At 41.4% G+C, this 23,181-nt stretch overlaps 1 protein-coding gene across 1 annotated transcript in view; it reads left to right on the forward strand.

Annotated features, from left to right (window-relative positions):
* pex14 (peroxisomal biogenesis factor 14) overlaps window positions 1–9,840 on the forward strand; it is a 104,848-nt gene extending 95,008 nt beyond the window's left edge. Inside the window, exons 8-9 of the mRNA XM_021616103.3 lie at window positions 4,122–4,213; window positions 7,339–9,840. Coding sequence (XP_021471778.3) covers window positions 4,122–4,213; window positions 7,339–7,834 — 588 coding nt within the window. The 3' untranslated portion in view covers window positions 7,835–9,840. The remainder of the gene's footprint in view (window positions 1–4,121; window positions 4,214–7,338) is intronic.
* The last annotated feature ends 13,341 nt before the right edge of the window (window positions 9,841–23,181 follow it).

Consider the following 23,181-nt stretch of genomic DNA (forward strand, 5'->3'; position numbering starts at 1 on the left):
TCTGCCATAACTCTGTTCTTGGCTTAAATTTTATCGTCCACTTTCACAATCCACAGTTACAACCGTTTAGGTGCTAAGGGCCGAATGATTGTTTTAAAACTCGTCATGTCAAAAAAAATTGGTGAACTTAAGTGCAAGTATGAAATGTTACTTGTTCTTTATCGCGCTGTCATAAATTGTTTTATGATCATCGGCCCAAAAAAACTCCCTTGGAATCAAGACCATCTCAGACAATGTTTTATGTCCACAGCTTGTTAAGCACATGGGGTGTTCGTCTGTAGCATCTGGATGGCGCAGGAAAACATATGCGTACGCATCTGTTTCTGCAAACGGCAGAGAAAAATATGAATCTCTCCCCTGGATGAGGTTAATCAAAACCGCCGACTCATAGCTCATTTTCGAGTGAGTCTCTCTTGCCCCCACGCCGCTTCCTAAACTGAGTTGAAAGGATAGTTGTGTTTTTGGGTGGGAGGGAGGGAGGGGGTGGACAAAACCCTAACTGAGCCACTATGCAAACAGAACTTTGTGTGTACCATTTTTCTTTGTCCTGGCAAGCCCCAGTCCGATCCAGTCACTGTTAAGCCCACTTTAAACAATGAACTACATCTGCAGCACTGGAGAACAAGAGATGGGGTTTTTTTGTTGGCCAAAACACAGATTGGATTAAAAAGTGCCCGCTTCATTTGCTATGAGTGCCTTGTTGGAAGGCGGCAGTGTATAAAAAGTATATTTCACATCAAAACACCCATTAAACAAATCATAAACTCTGCTTTATAGCTATAGTGTTGATCTTAAATTTTCCACAGAGAGACGTAGAAGCCCTGTTGTTCCCAGGCCATATGGGAAATTGGGAAATTGTTTTCAGGTCCGGAGCGTGTGATTAAGAACACATGTTGGAGCTGCCGAGCTACTTATCGTTTGCAGTTAGCGGCTTTCTGGGTTTCTCCCCTCGCCGCTCAAAGTGCGCCACTCTTGGCAATTATACCTCTCAACGCGGAAATGTGCATTTAACCCGAAACACATGCCGACTTCTGTTTCATCAGCTGCTAAGTAAACAGTTCTTAAAGTTTGGAAACCGCTGAATTGCAATGTATATGGCACCCCAACACAAACTGACTGGGGATGTCATTATACAAGTGAGAGATTGCGCACACACACTCACACACACATATTATATATTTCTGCCTACAAACCTCAGAGGGCCCAGCAAAATGTACTCTGTGGGTATTTACTCTATAATCATGACTTATTTTGAAAATGATCACCTAGCTACATCATACCACTACTGTTAAATGCCTCGGTGAAGAATGAATAGGCTTCAGGGTAATTCGTCTCCAATGTTAACAGGAGGGGTAGCCCCCTATTTTGGTCCCATTATCATTACAAATCTGCCAGTTAACTGTGTTTGCTCCGCTGTCTCAATTCAGTGATAGTTCTCTTTATTAGTGGCTGCACATAGAAGATTAAGAAACTGCTGTTCTGTACCAGAAGAAGCACTCCGGCACTGGGAAAGTAGAATAAATAGACTGAAATCAATTGCGCCCGTGTTTTCCCTGGAAAACGCTCCTCGGGGATTTCTTTTGAAGCTAATTCTACCATAAATATACATGCATTACAAGGAAAAAGACAACACAGTCGGCTGGTGGAGTAACTGTGAATTAATTTGCCTTTAGACATTTTGAAACAAGGCTTGTTAAGATCCTATCTGTTGCTAATGGTCCGTAGGCATTTTATCTTCATTTATTTCACGCATTGCCATCCATGGAGGAGTTGTTAGATTTTTTCTCTCTCTTTTGCTCGTAATATATTTTTCTGGAACCACTTAGTTAAGCAGCAGAAAGGGGCTGACCCCTATCACACCCAAGCAACCACTCAAGACAGATTAGGAACACAGCTATTACACCAGTTAGGAGGAAACTGTATAGCGCTTAACAGCACTGGTCATAGATCAAAGTCTCCGTTCTTAAGCCAGAGTACGCAAAGTGATTATAGGGGCAGTTATAATCATATGAATAGAATTAGAAGATTCAATTATGTGCATGTAATGCTTACTATGCTGCTATAATGCTTTCTGTACATTACTTTATTATGAACATGGTGTCATGCCACACTTGACAAAGGAAATGACCACATGGCTATTTCTGAAATCACAATGTCAACATGACATAACACCTTATGTTCAGTTAGCATGGTGTATAATGCCAGCTGACATATGTCATGTTGCCATGAATAAGCGTGGTTATAATGCAGGAATATTATGTCTGCGGACAAAACTACCATACGGTTGCGTCAACCTTCGCTGTAGTGCACAACGTAGGGAATAGGGTGCCATTTGGGTTGTATCCACAGTTTTAAGTAGGCGTCTTGACTGTGAAGCGTTTCCCTGTTTCTTAGGTAAGAGTTTTACGTCTTGGAAGTCTAGAAGAAGCCTCAGCCTGTGGAGCAATAAAAAAAAATATTTCCAAAGGTAAAATGAGAGAGGAGCACATTCCAACCTTATTATGTGGGGGGCCTTGGGGAGACCTGGGATTAAGATGCTTCTAATGAAGTGAACCATGAATGTCCTTCACCAAGGCTCCTACCGATGCACACCCAGGACGGTTTTGGGGGCTTTATGTATCAAGCGTCTTCGAGTAAGAGTGCTGATTTTAGGATCAGTATTGCCTTTTAGATCACAATTCATAAGATTTCATGGACAGGGGGCACCTGATCCTAGATCAGCACTCCTACTCTGAGAAGCTTGATACATACAGCCCTTGATGTTCCCTGGAAAACACTGCACCCTCCCTCCCTCCGATGTAAATGAGTCTGATCCCTCTCAGATGTGATTCAATTAATTTCTCTTAGATGTAATTACAATTGAAAGAGACCAAGTTATCCGTCTCACCGTGATAGGGTGTCTCAGCTTCCTAACTAGCTGCCTCTAGTGAGTCTGGAGTTCTTAATTACAGTTTTTTAGTATTATTTTATCCTGCTTTCCCCACTTTGTTTTTCTCCTTTTCTCTGGTCCCATCCATATACTGCCCTTCTCCCCTTCAGAAACAAAAAGGATAGGGGTGCAGGTCTGTTCGGTTAGACTACCAAGGGTCCAAAAGCACCTGCTTGTCCAGGTGAATATGGGCTGGTTTTAAGAGTATTTTGAGGAGTGTCCATTACAAATGCTAAAGTGTATTTGTCTTTAACCAAAATGTGGATTTTCACTAAGACAGTGATAGCTAAAAGCAATTTGGTTCACGCTGGCTATTGCAGTTGCATAGAAGGACTGAAATGTCATAGAAACAAACAAAATCGACGCTATTGGCTACATGTTCACATATTGTGTCTTTCTTTTGACGAATGACTTCATACGTCTGCTTGGAACAGAAATACAATGGATGGATTTTTTTAAAATTATTTGCTATTCAAATATTGCCAGAGGCCACTACAATTAGCCGTCATTCCCTGTCGCAATTCATGCCATGCCAGGCTGTGTGTGATAACACTCACCTTTGATAAAAGAAGAAAAATAGCTGTCAACTTATGGTTGCCTTATGAATGCCCCTATTGTTCAGGATAAGGTTCATTATCCAAAACTGCCATCCTGCCCTAATCCATTTTGGGAAATATGGAAAACTATGTAAAAATTGGAATGATCCACAGTCAAGTGAAACCCAATTTTTTTCTGCACGACTTTTGACTAGGGCCCATAGGGCTCTGATCAAGAATAGTGCACTATATAGGGAGTAGGGTGCCATTTGGGAAAATACCACTACCTTTTTGTGACGATCCTGTCTACAAAGATGAACTTTAGTCCAGAGGCTTGTTGTTTGCCCCCACCCCTCTCCCGTCACATGGGGACTTGTATGTAGACTCACAAGCTGTTGTGATATGATTACACACCAGCTTGTGTGGCATTAGGCATTTGCTCTGTTTGTTTACATCACTGCCCTCTCAACCATTCTCTCGTTTGAAAGTGTTATCCTGTTAGGTCGCATGAACAAATGAAAATCACAGAGATGTAGCAACATGCTTGACGAAAGTAGCTTACTGTCCTCTTTTAATGTTGCTTATGGACCTAGACTGTACTGTATGCTCCCTGACCCATGGTATGTGATAGTTTATCTTCCCTCTTCTTTCAATAGGCATCCTCTTCAACCAACCGCATCCTGGATACCCAGACCATCGGCGATCTGAAAGCTGAAATAGGGTCATTGAAGGGCTTGCTTCTCGGCAGGTAATAACTCAAACGCTGTGGTTTCGTTTAAAATGGCACCCTATCCCCTATCTAGTGCACTACTGGCGAAAGGTAGTAGGACTTGCCTTGTTAAATAAAATAAAAAATATATAGGGAATCGTTATCGAAGCTCATCCTACTACCTTCCTCCACAGCGCCTTCAGCTCTACCCCATTTGGCACTGTCTGTCTGTCACAGCATGAAAATGGATTCTGTTTTGTAATAGTCATTAGCATGCATGATTATGTACTCAGTGCCGCTAATGAGGCTCAAAGCAACAGTTTACGTCGGAAAAATCAGCCAGATGAAAATTGCCTCAGAACTGTCAGGTTGTACATGTTTTGTTTTCCTGTGTACATCCTAATAAGCTTTTAAGTATTTTGTTTCACTCTCCTTTGCCTGACTTTCACAATAAGTTTTGCGTAAGGGGTTAATCAGCGAAGAAAAACACAGAAGCACCATCTGTCGCCAAACTTGTTCTCTCTCTTTCCCTATTTTCAAATGACCTGATTAGGCAGTAAACATTTTGTATTCCTTTAGTGCAGATCCCTTTTAAGGCGTAACCATTTCTTTTTGATCTTGAAAGAATGAATGAATATAATTTAATATCTTGGCCAATCTTTAGCAGGTGTGGAGAACATCTGGCTGTTGAAAAAAGCACTACCTATTTTTCTCTTATTTATTTACAGTGCCTTGCGAAAGTATTCGGCCCCCTTGAACTTTGCGACCTTTTGCCACATTTCAGGCTTCAAACATAAAGATATAAAACTGTATTTTTTTGTGAAGAATCAACAACAAGTGGGACACAATCATGAAGTGGAACGACATTTATTGGATATTTCAAACTTTTTTAACAAATCAAAAACTGAAAAATTGGGCGTGCAAAATTATTCAGCCCCCTTAAGTTAATACTTTGTAGCGCCACCTTTTGCTGCGATTACAGCTGTAAGTCGCTTGGGGTATGTCTCTATCAGTTTTGCACATTGAGAGACTGAAATTTTTTCCCATTCCTCCTTGCAAAACAGCTCGAGCTCAGTGAGGTTGGATGGTGAGCATTTGTGAACAGCAGTTTTCAGTTCTTTCCACAGATTCTCGATTGGATTCAGGTCTGGACTTTGACTTTGCCATTCTAACACCTGGATATGTTTATTTTTGAACAATTCCATTGTAGATTTTGCTTTATGTTTTGGATCATTGTCTTGTTGGAAGACAAATCTCCGTCCCAGTCTCAGGTCTTTTGCAGACTCCATCAGGTTTTCTTCCAGAATGGTCCTGTATTTGGCTCCATCCATCTTTCCATCAATTTTAACCATATTCCCTGTCCCTGCTGAAGAAAAGCAGCCCCAAACCATGATGCTGCCACCACCATGTTTGACAGTGGGGATGGTGTGTTCAGCTGTGTTGCTTTTACACCAAACATAACGTTTTGCATTGTTGCCAAAAAGTTCAATTTTGGTTTCATCTGACCAGAGCACCTTCTTCCACATGTTTGGTGTGTCTCCCAGGTGGCTTGTGGCAAACTTTAAACAACACTTTTTATGGATATCTTTAAGAAATGGCTTTCTTCTTGCCACTCTTCCATAAAGGCCAGATTTGTGCAATATACGACTGATTGTTGTCCTATGGACAGAGTCTCCCACCTCAGCTGTAGATCTCTGCAGTTCATCCAGAGTGATCATGGGCCTCTTGGCTGCATCTCTGATCAGTCTTCTCCTTGTATGAGCTGAAAGTTTAGAGGGAAGGCCAGGTCTTGGTAGATTTGCAGTGGTCTGATACTCCTTCCATTTCAATATTACCGCTTGCACAGTGCTCCTTGGGATGTTTAAAGCTTGGGAAATATTTTTGTATCCAAATCCGGCTTTAAACTTCTTCACAACAGTATCTCGGACCTGCCTGGTGTGTTCCTTGTTCTTCATGATGCTCTCTGTGCTTTTAACGGACCTCTGAGGCTATCACAGTGCAGGTGCATTTATACGGAGACTTGATTACACTTGATTGTGTATTGTATTTATCATCATTAGTCATTTAGGTCAACATTGGATCATTCAGAGATCCTCACTGAACTCCTGGAGAGAGTTTGCTGCACTGAAAGTAAAGGGCTGAATAATTTTGCACGCCCAATTTTTCAGTTTTTGATTTGTTAAAAAAGTTTGAAATATCCAATAAATGTCGTTCCACTTCATGATTGTGTCCCACTTGTTGTTGATTCTTCACAAAAAAATACAGTTTTATATCTTTATGTTTGAAGCCTGAAATGTGGCAAAAGGTCGCAAAGTTCAAGGGGGCCGAATACTTTCGAAAAGCACTGTATATATACACACACTGATAAGGCCAGCATCCCGGAGTCGCCTCTTCACTGTTGACGACTGGTGTTTTTCGGGTACTATTTAATGAAGCGTCTGTTTCTCAAATTAGACACTCAATGTACTTGGCCTCTTGCTCAGTTGTGCACCAGGGCCTCCCACACTTTCTTTTCTGGTTAGAGCCTGTTTGCGCTGTTCTGTGAAGGGAGTAGTACACAGCGTTGTACGAGATCTTCAGTTTCTTGGCAATTTCTCGCATGGAATAGCCTGTAATCGAACCCACAAATGCTGATGCTCCAGATACTCAACTAGTCTAAAGAAGTACAGTTTTATTGCTTCTTTAATCAGAACGACAGTTTTCAGCTGTGCTAACATAATTGCAAAAGGGTTTTCTAATGATCAATTAGCCTTTTAAAATGATAAACTTGGATTAGCTAACACAATGTGCCATTGTAACACAGGAGTGATGGTTGCTGATAATGGTCCACTGTACACCTATGTAGATATTCCATTTAAAATCTGCCGTTTCCAGCAATAATAGTCATTTACAACATTAACAATGTCTACACTGTATTTCTGATCAATTTGATGTTATTTTAATGGACTAAAAATGTTATTTTCTTTCAAAAACAATAACATTTCTAAGTTAACCTAAACTTTTGAACGGTAGTGTATATGTGTTCCCACTATGGGAAACAGTGATCTTTCCACTGTGCTTATTTAGATTTTCAGTGTACAAGTTTTTGATTGTGATGACAACATTTTGATTTGGATGACATGATGTGTGTTGAACGAATATCCCTGCCTTCTATCTCTCTCCAGGAGGCAGTTCCCCGCATCACCATCCGTCCCAAAGATTCCCTCCTGGCAGATGCCCCTGAAGCCGGCCACCATCTCCACCAGCTCTCCTTCCATCAACCACACCAACAGCAGCAGCGACATCTCCCCCGTCAGCAACGAGTCGGCTTCCTCCTCCCCCATCAAAGATGGCCGCCACAGCCCCCAAGACGCCCTGGGAGGTCCTGACGGAGCCCACGGCCTCAACGGAGAGAATGGCATGGGGCTGGGAGGAGGAGCCACACTGCCCCCCCTGGACCTTAAGGATCAGGTCCGCATGGAGGTGCAGGGTGAGGAGGAGAAGAAAGAGGAGGATGTGAAGGAAGAAGAGGAAGAGGAAGATGACGTGAGCCATGTGGAGGAGGAGGAGCATCTGAGCGTGCCAGCGGAGGATCGTCGAGGGGGGGACGGACAGATCAACGAACAGGTGGACAAGCTGAGGAGGCCCGAGGGGGCCAGCAACGAGAGCGAGGTGGATTAGACCAGACCGTGAGCACAAAGCACAACAAAACCCCTTTTTCCTTATGGTTCTCATTTCATTTGAAGGTCCTGTTTCAGTCTGGTCCCATTTGACCATCCTTTCTGTAACTGTACTGTTTTGCCTCTGTTATATAGTGAACAATCTCAATTATGAGCGAAGGTTTGAGAAACATAGCAACAAAAAAAAGGTTAATGTTGGTGTGTCTGGCCCTTGTAAGCACCTGGCTTACATCAATTTACTTTTCATCATTCAAACAAAACGATTGCATGCCTGGGAAAGTAATGTGAAGTTTCAGCAGGATGGGGGAGATAAGAGCAATATTCAATACAAATTACTATCAAAAATTATTTGCAATCCTGCTTTCTCTTATTCCTTGTGTAGCACTTGGTACTGTCAATTTTCATGACTGACAATAATCACCTGGTGTAGTGAGCTTGGTTTCCAATGTATCTGAGCTCATTTGAAGAATCATTTGAGGGTGTGTCCCAAATGGCACCCTATTCCCTATGTTTTGACATGGGTCTGTAGAACTTTGGTCAAAAGTATTGCACTATATAGGGAATAGGTTGCCATTTGGTACTCAGCCTGAGTAACCTGTTCTGGACACCAAAGAAATTGTATGCTCCCCTATATTCTTCAGTTCTATGTAAGGAGTCAGACGGCTTGTCCCCCTGTACTCGTCTCAAAGTCATCCCAGAGATCACTGAAAATATTACTGGGACTGCGTCTGAAACAGAACCCTATTCCCTATCCGATTCACTACTTTTGACCAATAGTAGGGCACTCCATAGGGAATAGGGTGCCATTTCAGACGCAGTCTGTCAACAGAGCCGAGGGAGAGGACAAGCAGCGTTAGGCTAGGGCAGCGTTAGGCTAGGGCAACGTTTAGGATCTTTCATGTGTCCCCTCACATTGGTGTCAGTCTGTCAATAATTCAGAAAGGCCAGGAGGTGGCATTTGGGCTGAAATAAAAGCCTTGAAATTTGAGATTAGAACACGATGACGGGTTTTGTTCCACGAGCGTTCAAGAGCGCTGAAAGGAAGGGAAGATAAATGTGTTTTTTTACCTCTTTCTAAAGGGGCTGCCTCGTGCATTCTGTCACTCTGTATGTGGTGAGAGAGATCCCAGCCTGCCTCTTCAGCTGCATCTCAGTCTCCAGCAGGGCTAGCTGAATTGGTTTATGAAGTATGTTAATAATCAAATGATCAACAAATAACAGATGTATTAGTTCATGCAGCTTGAAATGTCAAGGAGGCTAAAAGCGGAAATCTAATCGTGAAAGCCCTGTTGTATTATATTTTATTTCATGACAAACCCTCCGGTCCAAATTATATAGGCCTCCTACAGTGAGTAATCTTTTACGCTAAAACAGCGCCAATATTTTGTAATTAAACCGTATAAAACAATGGATGTCGCCATGGATGTTGTGGCAGGTGGGAATCTAGGTCTGAAGGCAGAGGTGGGGGCGGGAGGGGGAACTGAAAGTAATGTATGAATACCTACCTTATTAAATTACTCACTCGCCAGCTGATGAGATAGAGAAAAAAGGTCCACGAGTGAAAATGAGGGTATCAGCTCTCTTGTGGTATTTTAACTTGCATCAAAGGGCCTTCAAAGTAACACAATAACGGTAGAGGTAGGTGAACCTTTCTAAGTGGCAGCAGTCATAGTCCGCAAACGCTGTGTCTATTAGAATAGAAGTAACAGGGTAGTAAAGAATCTGAAGTATGATACTGTCATGAGATTCTTTTGTTTGCAATTGTATTGGACATGATCTGACATTCTGATCTATGAATTTGTCTGCGAATGAAGACCACTGATTGATAATGTGGGCAGAATTGCTAAAATGAGAGGTCCCCAAGTGTCACTCATGCCTTTTAAACTACTGCAGTTTCACTGACTGGTCCTCTATGTATAAAATGTACCCAGCTTATAATTGTGACTGTATGAGCTTCTGATATCAAACAGAAATGTATATTATTGTAATAAATTTGGTTTATCTCAAGTTACTTTAATTGCCACTTTTTCATCGAATCAATTAGGCCGTGATTCAATCTGACACTGGGGTACAGCGCCATTGTAGGGGTGTGTAACAGTACACATGTTTGTACCAAACTGTTTGGTAAGGGGACTTCGGTTCGCACTGTGAACCTGAATGAATACATTATTTTTTAAATTACAAAATAATAACACTAGGCCTATAGGCTATGTCTACACTGCGTTGTATGTCTGATTCTTGAGTAAATCTGAGCTGAGAAAAAAAACACATTTCAGGATATTCCGTTAAAACAACTAGAGTTTATGCGCAGGTTGTAAGCAAATCATTCTAATCGTAATTGCCGCATTTCAAACTGTCTATTTGTGAGACGCAGCCGAGAACTAGTTCTGTACGATCATGGCGAGTGGTGGGGTCAATAAACCAGAATTGGAGGATCCTCAATCATCGTTTAATCTCCAGTTTGGGAACATTTTGGCTTCCCAGTAGATTACAACGGCGATGGACAGAAATAAATTGGATAAAATGTTAACAGTATGTCGCCACTCTCAATGAAAATTGCCTATGCATCTTTTCCACTCTGATGCTGCTTTTGTAACCATGTGGGAGGTGGGAATTTATCAGTTGTGAAGTCGTAAATACCAGTTGGATACATTCATGTGATTTGAACTCGTTGAGAAACGCCGATTGGTTAATGGCCAACAAGCTGTATTAACCATAAACTAAAAAGATCAGCTATAATGCTTGTAAACAAATTTGAGTAAAAAAAAAAAAAAGATTGCTTTGTTGTTGCATTTAACTGCTGAAAATGCTGTTATAGAGGCCATTTCCTTAGTAGATGACGTCAGAGGTCAACATGTGGGAGAAGTGGGTTCTTAGGATGAAAGGAGAGTTTCCCACTTTAAATGACCAGTTTGAGGACCATTCAAGTGGTTTTTCCAAGCCAAATGGTAAATTCACACTTGGTTACAAACGCATCATGACACTGCCTCCTTTAGTCCAGATGCGCACGTTTGACTCATAAAGGCGGCATGTCTGGAGCACCGTACATCTCCCACTCGGGGGTAACGTGATGGGCGGTCACTGTTAAGTAAACATAACACAATTGGTAAATGAATTGCAAAACTCGGCTTTGGTTTGCTTATATAGAGCGGATACAACCGGTTTGCTGAAATTGGCGCAAAAGGGAAGTTTATATCATGGCTTGAGCACTTTCACAATGTGCCGAAACCCCCTATTCTCAACCCCCGAGAATGGGCACATATCCGCGGCAATTAAACAAAGACTGTAAAATATATAAACATAGCCTACCTATCGATCTTGTAATGCAGAGGGGAGACGATGTTGTGTAGTTTCTTTGCGTTTCCATCTTGCTCCAGTATACTGCGGTGATGTTGGCGTAAATGTATCAACACATTTGAGGTGTTGGCAGATGCAGAGAGGCCCAACAATCCTCTCACAACAGACAATGCTAGGAACATTGTGAATACTGAACATTGAATGGCATTTAATTTTCACACTGTACCGTAACCGAACAGTGACCACAAAACCGCAATATATACCGAACCGTTACACCCCTACACCCTTGTCATATAAAAGGTAATTTCCAATTGAGGCGACATCTGTGAATGAGTTAACGTTGCCTTTAAAAGCAGCATTGTCTACAAGGGCGATCAAATTGAATCCCGGCCCCAGTCGTATGTCTTTTTAACAAAGACATTGCTACATTAATTCAATCAAACATGTTAGCATGTTTTTGTTTTTCTGCTGCTCATTAAGAAAAATACTATTTTGGTCTTGGGGGTGTGTGGTTCATGTGGGTGTGTTATGTTCGCATTTCGTACCCTGGCAGTTACTGTAGCAACAACATAGCCACTACCACTTCCTCAAAATAGTCAGAATTAAGATAATCAAGAAATCTGTAATTAAATGATGCATGAGATAACGAGCAGGATTAGTTCCAGTGCTTTGGACAAATCACGATTTCGCAGTTGTTAGAATCTTTCGAATTTCGAAAGGTGAGTGAACATTTGACCCATAGACTTAACTTGCAAAGAGAGAGGGTAGAACTCTTCGTTCCATTTCCAATCCGCGTTCTATCTATTATCTTAACTTGTATGGACCCAGAACTCAATTGAGCATCTGACAAATTACGCAAGACTTTAGTTCTGGGTTAACCGAGATTAGTGCACTGCAGACAGTATCGAGTCAGGTGGTTCTGGCTGTGCTCAGGACTGATTTTGAGAACCTGTGTACAACTTCATCATCAGCAAGCTGTCAAACTATTGTAAATAAAGCACAAGCTGCTACATGCTGTTTATCACTAGATGGCTAGCTAAGTTCCATCTCTGTGTTTGTCAATGAAGTTAGCTAGTAGTAGCTAGCAGGCACATTGAGCAGGCAGACCACGTAAGCTAAATCAGTTTATCAAGTCACTGGCGAGTTTCGGTTCCATTTAGTTTTTTTACAACTTTCTCTATTACCAGAGTGTACTTCTGTCTGGCAGTGTTTCATAGCGAATAATGTTACAAAACAGGTAGCGGAGGGACACAAGTCACTTGCGAATGGGTTTAGAATTCTGGAATATTGACAAGTGGCAGTTGGGATGCAGGTGTGCATAGTCTCAATTCTCATTTTACCCAAAACAATGGCAGACTGGAGTGATCCCTATCCAACACATCAGCAAGTGGGCCCTCCATAAAGGGCTTAAGGGCCAAGAGTTCTTTCAACATAATATTGGCGAGGTGTTGTCTTATGTAAACTAGTCCGCTGCGCAGTGGGCAGGTCTGTTTTACTGTCTGGAAGCTACAATTGGAAAGGGCACAATCAGTGCAGCTGTTTCATCTCATGTTAGTGGGCAAGGTTGTAATTCAAACCCAACCCAATTATAAATGGTGACGACCTCCGTTTTAGAAGATACTGCCTCTGACCAAAATATCCTACTTACATGTTTCAGTCAATTTTAGCACTGGAATAAATGTTTCTGAGTCATATCGATGCGTTCAGTTCCTCTAGGCTTGGTGGGATTTTCTAAATGTAAAGGTCTATTTTTATTGTGTAGCAGTGGTAAGAGTATATACAGTGGTCCCAGTATTGAAAAGACCTTGCTGTGTGTTTCAGGTTTCATAGAGCAGCACACTATAACAGACTTTTAAAAGTAATTTACGCTCGAGACAAAATGCGCAGACTACCGTGAATGCAGTCTCTGCGAAAGTCAGGGAAAATGCCTTTAAAAGGCGTATTGTCAGCTGTCTGGTGCGCTGCGCCTTGGATTGAATCATGGCCATGCTGAGTGGTGTTTTACTCTGTTTACAATGCAGCACATAAAATATATCATTCCTAATCAGTATTTTCTATTTGATCTCCAGAATTATTAATATACTGACTCTCCCAACAACAACAAAACGTTATTAAAAAAAATACCCATTCCTCAGGTGATACGAATATTCCAGTGCATTATCAAGTTTATGAATTTCATTTGTCAAGGTCTGAATGATCAATAGCTTTTCACATATTGATGAGGTGAAACTTCTTGGTGGCTCGATACGGCATCCCTTTGTAATCCATTAACCTCTCCCTGGAGTTCAGGCCAACCTTAGATTTATAGAGGCCTACTGTAATAAATGCGCTTGTACGTCATTTAGTGTCTTATGGGACCTGCATTGCATTCCTGGCCCAGAAAGCCCTCGTCTATCCTTGTGTGCGTCCCAAATGACACCCAATTCCCTACATAGTGCACTACTTTTGGCCAAGACCCATAGGCTCTGTAGGGAATAGGGTACCATTTGGGACATAACCCTCATCTATCCTAATCTTCATTTCTCATCTCCATCTGAAGGGGACATTGGCCCGTCCGTCAGTCGCCACACTCAACCCCAGTTTGCATCTAATTTCAAAACGAGTTAATTGCCAGCACCAAATAACGCGAACAACTGTGAGGGGTCTAGAATCCCCAAACAAACAGCCACATTAGCATTCCAGATTTAGGAATTCCGAATTTGTTGTCCAAGCAGCACCTTGGTTTTGACACTGGTTGGCACCCGGTTAGAAGACTTAACCTCATCAATCTTGCTGCTAAACGGAGAGCACTCAATAGGATAGTGTATCGACGCGCCTCTGAACTCCATTGTTCAGCAGGTTAGAGGGCTGAGTGTCTCCTCGGATCAATGCGAGGGTTGTTAGCCCTTACCAGCCTGGTCTGTGATGGGGCTACTGTGGTGCTGCCTGCCACACACACACGCACTGTCAGACACACACACACACGAATGCTGCTTGTGGAGGCTCTTTGCTGAAGTGCTGGTGGATGACTGTCTCTAATGACTGATTCAGGATTAGGTCTGTTTTCTAATCCTACTGACTTGAGGATAGGATTCGATTGGCTGAACTGATCTGAGGCCATGGGCAACATCAGCCTGGAAGAAGGCTTGTCACCATCCACTTCTGGCTACTATACATACACTACATGACCAAAAGTATGTGGACACCTGAATGTCGAGCATCTCATACCAAAATCATGGGTATTACTATGGAGTTGGTCCCATCTTCGCTGCTATAACAGCCTCCACTCTTCTGGGAAGGCTTTCCACTAGATTTTGGAACATTACTGCTGGGACTTGCTTCCATTCAGCCACGAGCATTACTGAGGTTGGACGATTAGGCCTGGCTCGCAGTCAGCATTCCAATTCATCCCAAAGTTGGAAGCACAGAATTGTCTAGAATGTCATTGTATGCTGTGGCATTAATATTTCCCTTCATTGGAACTAAGCAGCCTGAACCATTAAATATTCCTCCTCCACCAAACTTTACAGTTGGCACTATGAACAGGTAGCGTTCTCCTGGCATCCGCCAAAACCAGATTGGTCCGTCAGACTGCCAGATGGTGAAGCATGATTTATCACTCCAGAGAACGCATTTCCACTACTCGAGTCCAATGGCGGCAAAATTTACACCACTCTAGCCGACGCTTGGCATTGCGCACGGTGATCTTTGAATTTTTTTTTTTACCTTTATTTAACTAGGCAAGTCAGTTAAGAATGACGGCCTAGGAACAGTGGGTTAACTGCCTGTTAAGGGGCAGAGCGACAGATTTGTACCTTGTCAGCTCTGGGATTTGAACATGCAACCTTTCGGGTTACTAGTCCAACGCACTAACCACTAGGCTACCCTGCCGCCCCCCTAGGGTTGTGTGCAGTTGCTCGGCCATGGAAACCCATTTCATGAAGCTCCCGATGAACAGTTAGTGTGCTGACGTTGCTTCCTGGAACTCGGTAGTGAGTGTTGCAACCCGAGGACAGACGATTTTTACACGCTACGCGCTTCAGCACTCGGCGGTCCCGTTCTGTGAGGTGTGGCCTACCACTTTGCGGCTGAGCCGTTGTTGCGCCTAGACATTTCCACTTCACAATAACAGCACTTACAGTTGACCGGGCAGCTCTAGCAGGGCAGAGATTTGACGAACTGACTTGTTGGAAAGGTGGCATCCAATGTCATTGGCACTTTGAAAGTAATTGAGCTCTTCATTAAGGCCATTCCACTGCCAGTGTTTGTCTATGGAGATTGCATGGCGGTGTGCTAAATTTTTTTTTTTACACCTGTCAGCAACGGGTGTGTCTGAAATAGCTGAATCCACTAATTTGAAGTATCTACCACAGCAGCAGGACTGTGTTCATTAGGCACCAAATGGAAGAAAACTGAACTTTGTCGAAGTTAAGAAACATAACAGCTCTTTTTCATTTTCCGTTGCAATACTTTTTGCTAAGGTATGGTCTAATGAATACAAACCAGTGCAAGTGAAGTGGCCTAAAACACTTTGCATTGGAAAGGTCACAGACAATGCAGACCAATGGTGTGATGGTGGAACACTCTTCCTCTTCCCTCTGAGATAAGATGTATGTGGATCGCAGCATCAAGAGGGTGGAATTGGAACTCTTTGATGTTCACACTTATGTGGATCTAGGCCCTTCTCATCACCGGGGGGCTTCTCTCTCCTCTCGAAAAATCCTCTTACACCCGGGAAATCCGTGTTTGGGTAGATTGTATCGTAATCTGAAGGGCACACTGAGGCTATTATTTAAAATATGAGATCATTCACTATGCTGCTTTCTCTGGGGAAGAATAACTTTAGAAACAAGGTCTGCACTCTTTTATAGTCCTTATTAATAGGGTCATTCTCAATATTAGGAAGGTGTTCCTAATGTTTTGTACACTCAGTGTAGATTCTACACGTTTCTGGAACTCTACCCTGTTGCCTCACACTTTATTTGGATAGTCCATATGCTCTACAGAGGTTCATACTATCAAGAAACATTCTGTTGATAAGCAACTGCTTACAAAGGTTAAGTTTAGGTTAAGGTTAGGGTTAGTAGATAGTTAGATGAAATGTTGCTGATGTTCTGTAGAGCATCTACAGATGTACTATCCAAATAGTGTTATTAAATGCTGTCTCAGGCGCCACTCCAGAATCTCCCATATGTGTTCAATTGGGTTGAGATCTGGTGACTGAGACGGCCATGGCATATTGTTTACATCGCTTTAATGCTCATCAAACCATTCAGTGACCACTCATGCCCTGTGGATGGGGGCAATGTCATCCTATGGGGGCATAGCCACGGTAGACATAATAATGGCCTGCCCGGCATTTTTATACATGACCCTAAGCATGATTGGATGTTAATTGCTAAATTAACTAATGAAAAATGCCTGTGTGGAAGCACCTGCTTTCAATATACTAGGTATCCCTCATTTGCTCAAGTGTTTCCATTATTTTGGCAGTTCCTGTACATCTACACTCTAACTGAACAAAATCATGTTAAGAATTCCAATAGCAGTGTATCTTCAATAAAATAAATATTTGTTTTCTCCGCAAAATCTACATTTTGGAATATCCCACATCATGTTTGTTTGACTTTTGGGATGATTTTAGCCCCACTTAACCTATATTTTACCAAGTTTTCACCATCATCATAAAGCCCTAGTTATTTTGTTGCTTTGGGAAAGTAATTTCAGAAGATTACTGTTACTTTTTTAATGTGATTAGTGATTCATTTACATTTGTCCCTCAGGCTTAAGGTCAACCCTGTAATGTGAACTGAACTATTGTTTTAATATGGTAAAGCTATTCCTTAAAATCTAAATAAACAAACATCTAATAGTCAAATCATACAAATGTAGGATCTTCATTTGAGCCAGTTTTCTACAGCAGGAAAATAATCCTGCAGCAACAGAAAATGTGGATTATACATTATGTGGGTTGACACAAGAGGAAATCAAGTCTGACATTTCACATTTAAGATGCCTTTGAAAAACCTCAAATACACTACATGTTTTAAATGTCCTGCATTGCAGGAAAGGTCTCCTGCAACAGGGTGATCAAATTAAGATTCTACATCTGTAGTGTAAAAGCCGGTGAGCTGGTTCTTGGCCGCGATTCAATACGATCCCCCCTTTTTGACTATGCACCATTAAAGGCAATGTAACCGCAGTCGCAGAGATCACATTCAAAGTAAACGCTGCAGATGTTGAATAAATCAGATATTACCTTTAAATGTCAACCACACTACAACACAAATCTTCAGCAACCGTATTGAATCATGGCCCTTCTCTTTTTGGCCATTTAACTGGTGTTTTGTGGTGGAAAACAAAGTACGTCGGGCGTAACACGTCAACCCTGTGACCCATAGATGGGCTAGAAATGTTTAATCAAGTTCAAATATTTTTATTAGGCTTGCATTCTATTTCACCTCCCTGTTGCACACTTTTCCATTCCACATGTCACAAGGGGAGTAATGGCTGATTTAAGATTAAATCATCAACCCCAAAAAATGTATGGGAAAACATGTTTGTTATGAAGTTGAACATCCACTATTTATGACAGAATGTTACAATTTTGTTAAATAAATAGTTATTTTTGACTACCTAATGCAAAATGTTAGTCACAGGTGCGTATGTTTAAAAAAGCAGTATAATGGAAAGAATAGATATAAGCAGGTACCGTACACAGTCAAAAATATGACAAAATCCTATAATTTATTGAATATCACGGGGATATATGCCTCTGAAGATTGAAATAACAGTATGGAGTGCACTTGAATTTCGTGTATTTTAACTATTTTATTTATATAAGCAGGTACTGTACCATTTGCATGCCACTTTCCCAGCATAGGCTGTTGAGACACATGGGAGCGTCCTATATCTAAGTAAATTTGGCATAGCCCCTGAAATCATTGAAGCAATCCAAAAGCTTCTACCTGCTCAGACAGACATGCTCCTAGTCAATAGTATTTCAAAGTGGAAGGGTGGGGAGAACCCGGTAACCTCCAAAAGTCCATCGTACTGTAGCCATCACTGTCTCTCTAAAAGCAGCACAACAATCCTCAACAGCAGCTGAACACAGGCTTCTTTCTGATCAAAATGAGAACGCTTGATAAGTCAAGGTCACCGGGGGCCTGCTTGTATAAGGCCTCTATCACAGTCGGAGCCCGACAAACACTGCAAAGTCATAAAGTACTTTGTCATCACTCGTTATATAAACTCTCCACAATGGAGTGGGATCACATTTCTCCCCTCCTGTGTGGCCCGTGTCACTTGATTTTCCTCCTGGCACCGTGTCAAATCCAAATGGAACACACCATATACCGCTAGGGTTGTCATGTGGGGGAGCTACGGGGCCCCTGTATGTGAACCAGGTGGAAAGCTTTTGTCGCTTTATTGGCAGGTAAGTGAAGGTGTCTGCAGTGGAGAGCGACAGAAAGAGGAAAGTGTTAGGAAAAACAATAGCGGTGCTGTAAAAGAGGCCGATAAATCTTTCAAGCACCGAAAGCCCCTGGAAGTAGGGGATACTGCCGGCGATATTTATGAATGGCCCAGTAATGAGGCATCAGGAGTGTGGCAGATATGAGAACACGAGGTTGAGACGAAGGAGAGGGGGGAGAAAAATTGCCGTTGTCCTGCACTGGTGGAGAGAAGAATGGATTATCCAGGGGTGTGCTTGTCAGTCTGTCGAGGACCCAGGGCTGCAGGCAGTGCAGGGGCAACAGGTGCGGCGCTCGCCAACGTTTTTGCAAATTACACTAATCACAGGGCCTGACTGCAGCCAGGCAGGAGCGAGGGGAGGGAGGGAGGCAGGGATGGAAAAAAATAAAAAGGAAGGGAACAAGAGGAAATTAAAATGGAGTAGATACTCCCTCTTTACGACTCTCCTCTTCACACAATGCACAGTAGTTGTGACGTTCCCCTTGAGACTATGTTCTGCATAGAGGCAATAAAGCACTACAACAACCTGAGCAACACACTCAAACTACTGCTTCCAATAAATACACCCATAGTCATATATGGTTATTCAGGATATGAGTAACACCACTCATCATTCCAAATGTCATCAGGATTCAACAACTTGTTCTGGTTATATTGCACCTGATCCCTAATAATGTATTCTAAATGTAGTAGGCATGTAGTAAATAAATGTAGCTTGCTGATGCTAACTTCTTGATATACTGTACAGTAGTGTCTTCCTAATCATAACTGTTGAATCATTTGTTGTTTTGGATGCCACGTTTTCCTGAACTCCTCTCAAAGCGCTGATGGGTAGAGAAGGGTGGTCTCTGGGAAAAGGGGGAGGGATGTAGATTTGACGACCTTGTCCTACAGAATTGGCATGGATTGTCACTGCGAAATACAATCCTCATTTTTGAGCCCTCAGAGAGAGGCAGAGCAAGTGAAAAAAAGAATCCCACAATCCCTCACTGGATGCCCAACGTCTGACTTTGGAAGGAGCGTGGTACTCGCAAAATTCCTTTGGTAACAGAAACCAAAGTCAATGATAGACATTTTCTATTATTAGCGTCAGTCCAATCTTTGAAACCTTTCCTTCTTCCATGATACAAATGTCACATTGCTGATGTATTCCGTATTAAATTACAGCGTTTTAATAACTGAGCTGCTGGACGCAGAGTGTTATCAACAGCCATAATGTAGAAGATTAGCACACACATCATGCTCACCTGTTGTCCATCTACTTTTTTATGAAGGACACAGCTGTCACTGAAACCCGTATTTTTAAAGGTTCTTGTCATGGGTCGCTGTTTTAGGATTCATATTGGGCAAGGACAAAGAGAAAAGTGGCTTAGAAGAAAAATATCACATTTTTTAAGTTGAAATTCGATCGATGCCCACAAATCATTTAAGAATAGGCTGTCAGTATGTAGTAAAAACTATATCGGTGTAAACTGTCATGGCATGTTATGATGGATATGGCAGTATTTTGAAATGTTTTTACAAAAAGAAGCCACTCGAAGTAAATAGTCAGGTTTGTTTACTATGGAATTAGCCAGATCAGTTTTTTACAGTATCCATGTCCCAGTGAGTCATAAGAGGCTGGTGCCAGGGTCGAAGTCTTTTACTGCCCTGTCAAATGCTGCCAGTCCTGCTTTCTTCCCATCATCACACAGCAATACACCATGTTGGACCATTGCAGCTCATTGTCAGCCAATCTGCCAGGGTTTTTCCCTGAAAGAAAACGATCCCATTCCCCTCGGACTCACGTCAAATTAAGCAAATTTACAGCTTAGCACTTAAGAACTTCTTCCTTTGCCAAGAAACCGGGCCTCTCTCTCTCGTCAGTGAGTGGTGCGCTGTGGCGGCTCAAGCTGAATGCGAATGGCTCTGGCTCTTTGCTTGCTAGCTCTGGGCATTTGATTGTTGCTCCTAGCTCTCTCCTTTTTGGACAGAGTTATAAAGTGATGAAACACTCTCCTTTCCGCTCTGGAGACCTCCCGTCAGATTTTTTAAGCAAACTACTTGAAACTTAATGGCTCCTTGGCTCCTCGCCACAGAGGATTAACCATTTTATGTGCTTGTTTCTCATTGCTGTTCGATGCTAGTTGTTTGTTCTCTTTGTAAAGTCCTGTTGAACACTGGGTAAAACTAATTTACGGTGAGGTGCAAACTTCGGGCTAACTAAAACAAATAGAACACAATGTTTGGTATTCCTTGGTAAACATTTATGTAACGGAGTTGACAGGCGTCTCATTTTTCAAATGCTGTTTATAGGGCCTCTACACTAATCTTTCCATTGGATTGTGTTTGTGTTTGACAGATGCGGACAACTGCTTGTTGACCAAATAAAAAAACTCCCACTGCAACATAACACCCCTCAACTTATGTGACCTGTTAAACAAATTTTTACTTCTGAACTTATTTAGGCTTGCCATAACAATACTTATTGACTCAAGACATTTCAGCTTTTCATTTTTAATACATTTGTAAAAAAAAATAAATAAATAATGATGTTTTGAATATCATTCCACTTTGACATTATGGGCTATTGTGTGTAGATCAGTGACACAAAATCTCAATCCATTTTAAATTCAGGCTGTAACACAACAAAATGTGGAAAAAGGAGTGTCAATGCTTTCTGAAGGCACTGTAGTTTTTGGAACCAATATCTATATCATATTGATGTTATGAATAACACTGCAACTGTGTGATGGTTTCCTTTTCTTTGCCACTGCTTTGTGAACTGCTTGCTGATTTGCCCATTGGGCCAAGTATGATTATTCTGAGAACCTACCCAACCTGTTTGAATACAATGGGAATCCAGTTGATGGCCCATTAGCAGGCAGTTAAGTATTCTGAATTGCGAGCCTGCGAGAGGGTTTTGTACCTACAAGAACAGTCATGTATGCTCTTTAACATAATAGTGTAAGTTAACAGCAAGAATAATCCATTTTTACAATATATTTTGCTCATATCGATAAATGGCCTCGCTTTTTTTCTGAATCATCAAATGTACATTCTCATCTGCTGCAGTGACATGATGCAGAAGGACATTCAATCGATGTCGGAATTAAATATTTAGTTATGAACAACCTACACAGGTCTCTCATAAGACGTAATGCTGTTTTTCAAACATACAGTCTATGGGTCATTCCACAAAATGGGTGCCTTTTGGACATGAAAACATTTAAGAAATTAACTTACAAATATTTCTCTTTCAACATTCAATTGCACGGAGGATATGTTTAACTTACGGAAAAAAAACACCTTTTCCCATCTGAGGCATTAAAATCCTATGAACTAAGAGCATTTTAGCTTCACTTTTACCACACTGTCTGTCAACCCTGTCACTGATACGTATGTAGCTTTCTGACTATTAATTAAAAGCCTGTTTGATATAAATCCAACATTTTCTCATTGTTTAAGTATGCCTTGTACAAATAAACTCACATCAAACTGATAAGTTACCATTGGGCCTCTAACAGGGTTGACGATAACAGGGTTGAGGTTTTAGGTGAAGATCGTCCACTACTCCTCATGTGATGAAAATCATGGGACCACATGGTGTTCATGAAATTATACACATTTTCCACATATGATTAAAGTCCTAACATTAATTAAGCGAACAGGGTTGACGTGTTGAGCTCAACCACCTCAGTCAAAGATACATTCTTTTATAAATAGACCAAAGAGAGAGAAGACTTCCTCTCTTTTCCACCATGCTGTTCAGAAGACCCAAACGATGTCACCTGCTGTGAATCATTTAACTTGGTAGAATGGTACATTATTTCAAAGTGGTTAACTGTTTGCATAACAGGGTTTACCTTCAAATGAGGGACAGATGAAAATGCATCACTAATCACATGAAAATAAATAATAATCTTCAGAAATGACTGTCAAAGCAGCAATGAGACATTTTGGGATAAGTGGATTGAAATGTTCCTAGAAGTGACACAGGGTTGACGGAGAGACATGTCAAAATGCTGAATATTCCTACTTAAGCAAGTCTTTATTTATATATATTTTTAAATCTGATTTATTGAATTATCCATGTGGTCAATATTAAAGTGCACTTCATTTAATATAACAGGCTTTTAAAATGCTATATTTGTAAGGAATTTCTACTTAAAATATCAAAGGGACGCAAAAGGAACTCATTTCATGGAACGACCCAAATGACGGAACACACAAGTATTCTTGCTTTTTTTAGTGAAGGGTTCTGTCCTGTTTCTCATTTCAAGAAAAAAAGTAAACACTTTGGTAGATTTTCTGATGTTTCTCTCATTCCGCTTAACAGATTTCTTTCCAGTTTTTCAAGGAAATAAGTACACATGCAGGTGTTGGAACTGAAAGAATATTCTAGTTGAGCTGAGAAAAGAATGTCTTGTTATCTTGAGGTCTGAAAAGAACAATACATTGAAAGGCAAATATTTATAGATTCACCACTCCCAGAGAATGTGTCATGTTACTGAAAAGAAATGTTACCCAACCTGAAACTTGTAAAAACTCAGGTCTGTCAAAAAAAAAATGAAGAAAGCATCAGCTCTAAATGCAGTACATATACTGTGCATAAGCCTA

Source organism: Oncorhynchus mykiss, chromosome 9 (assembly GCF_057628025.1).
Source record: "Oncorhynchus mykiss isolate SJ-2025 chromosome 9, ASM5762802v1, whole genome shotgun sequence".
Classification (NCBI taxonomy): Eukaryota; Metazoa; Chordata; class Actinopteri; order Salmoniformes; family Salmonidae; genus Oncorhynchus; species Oncorhynchus mykiss.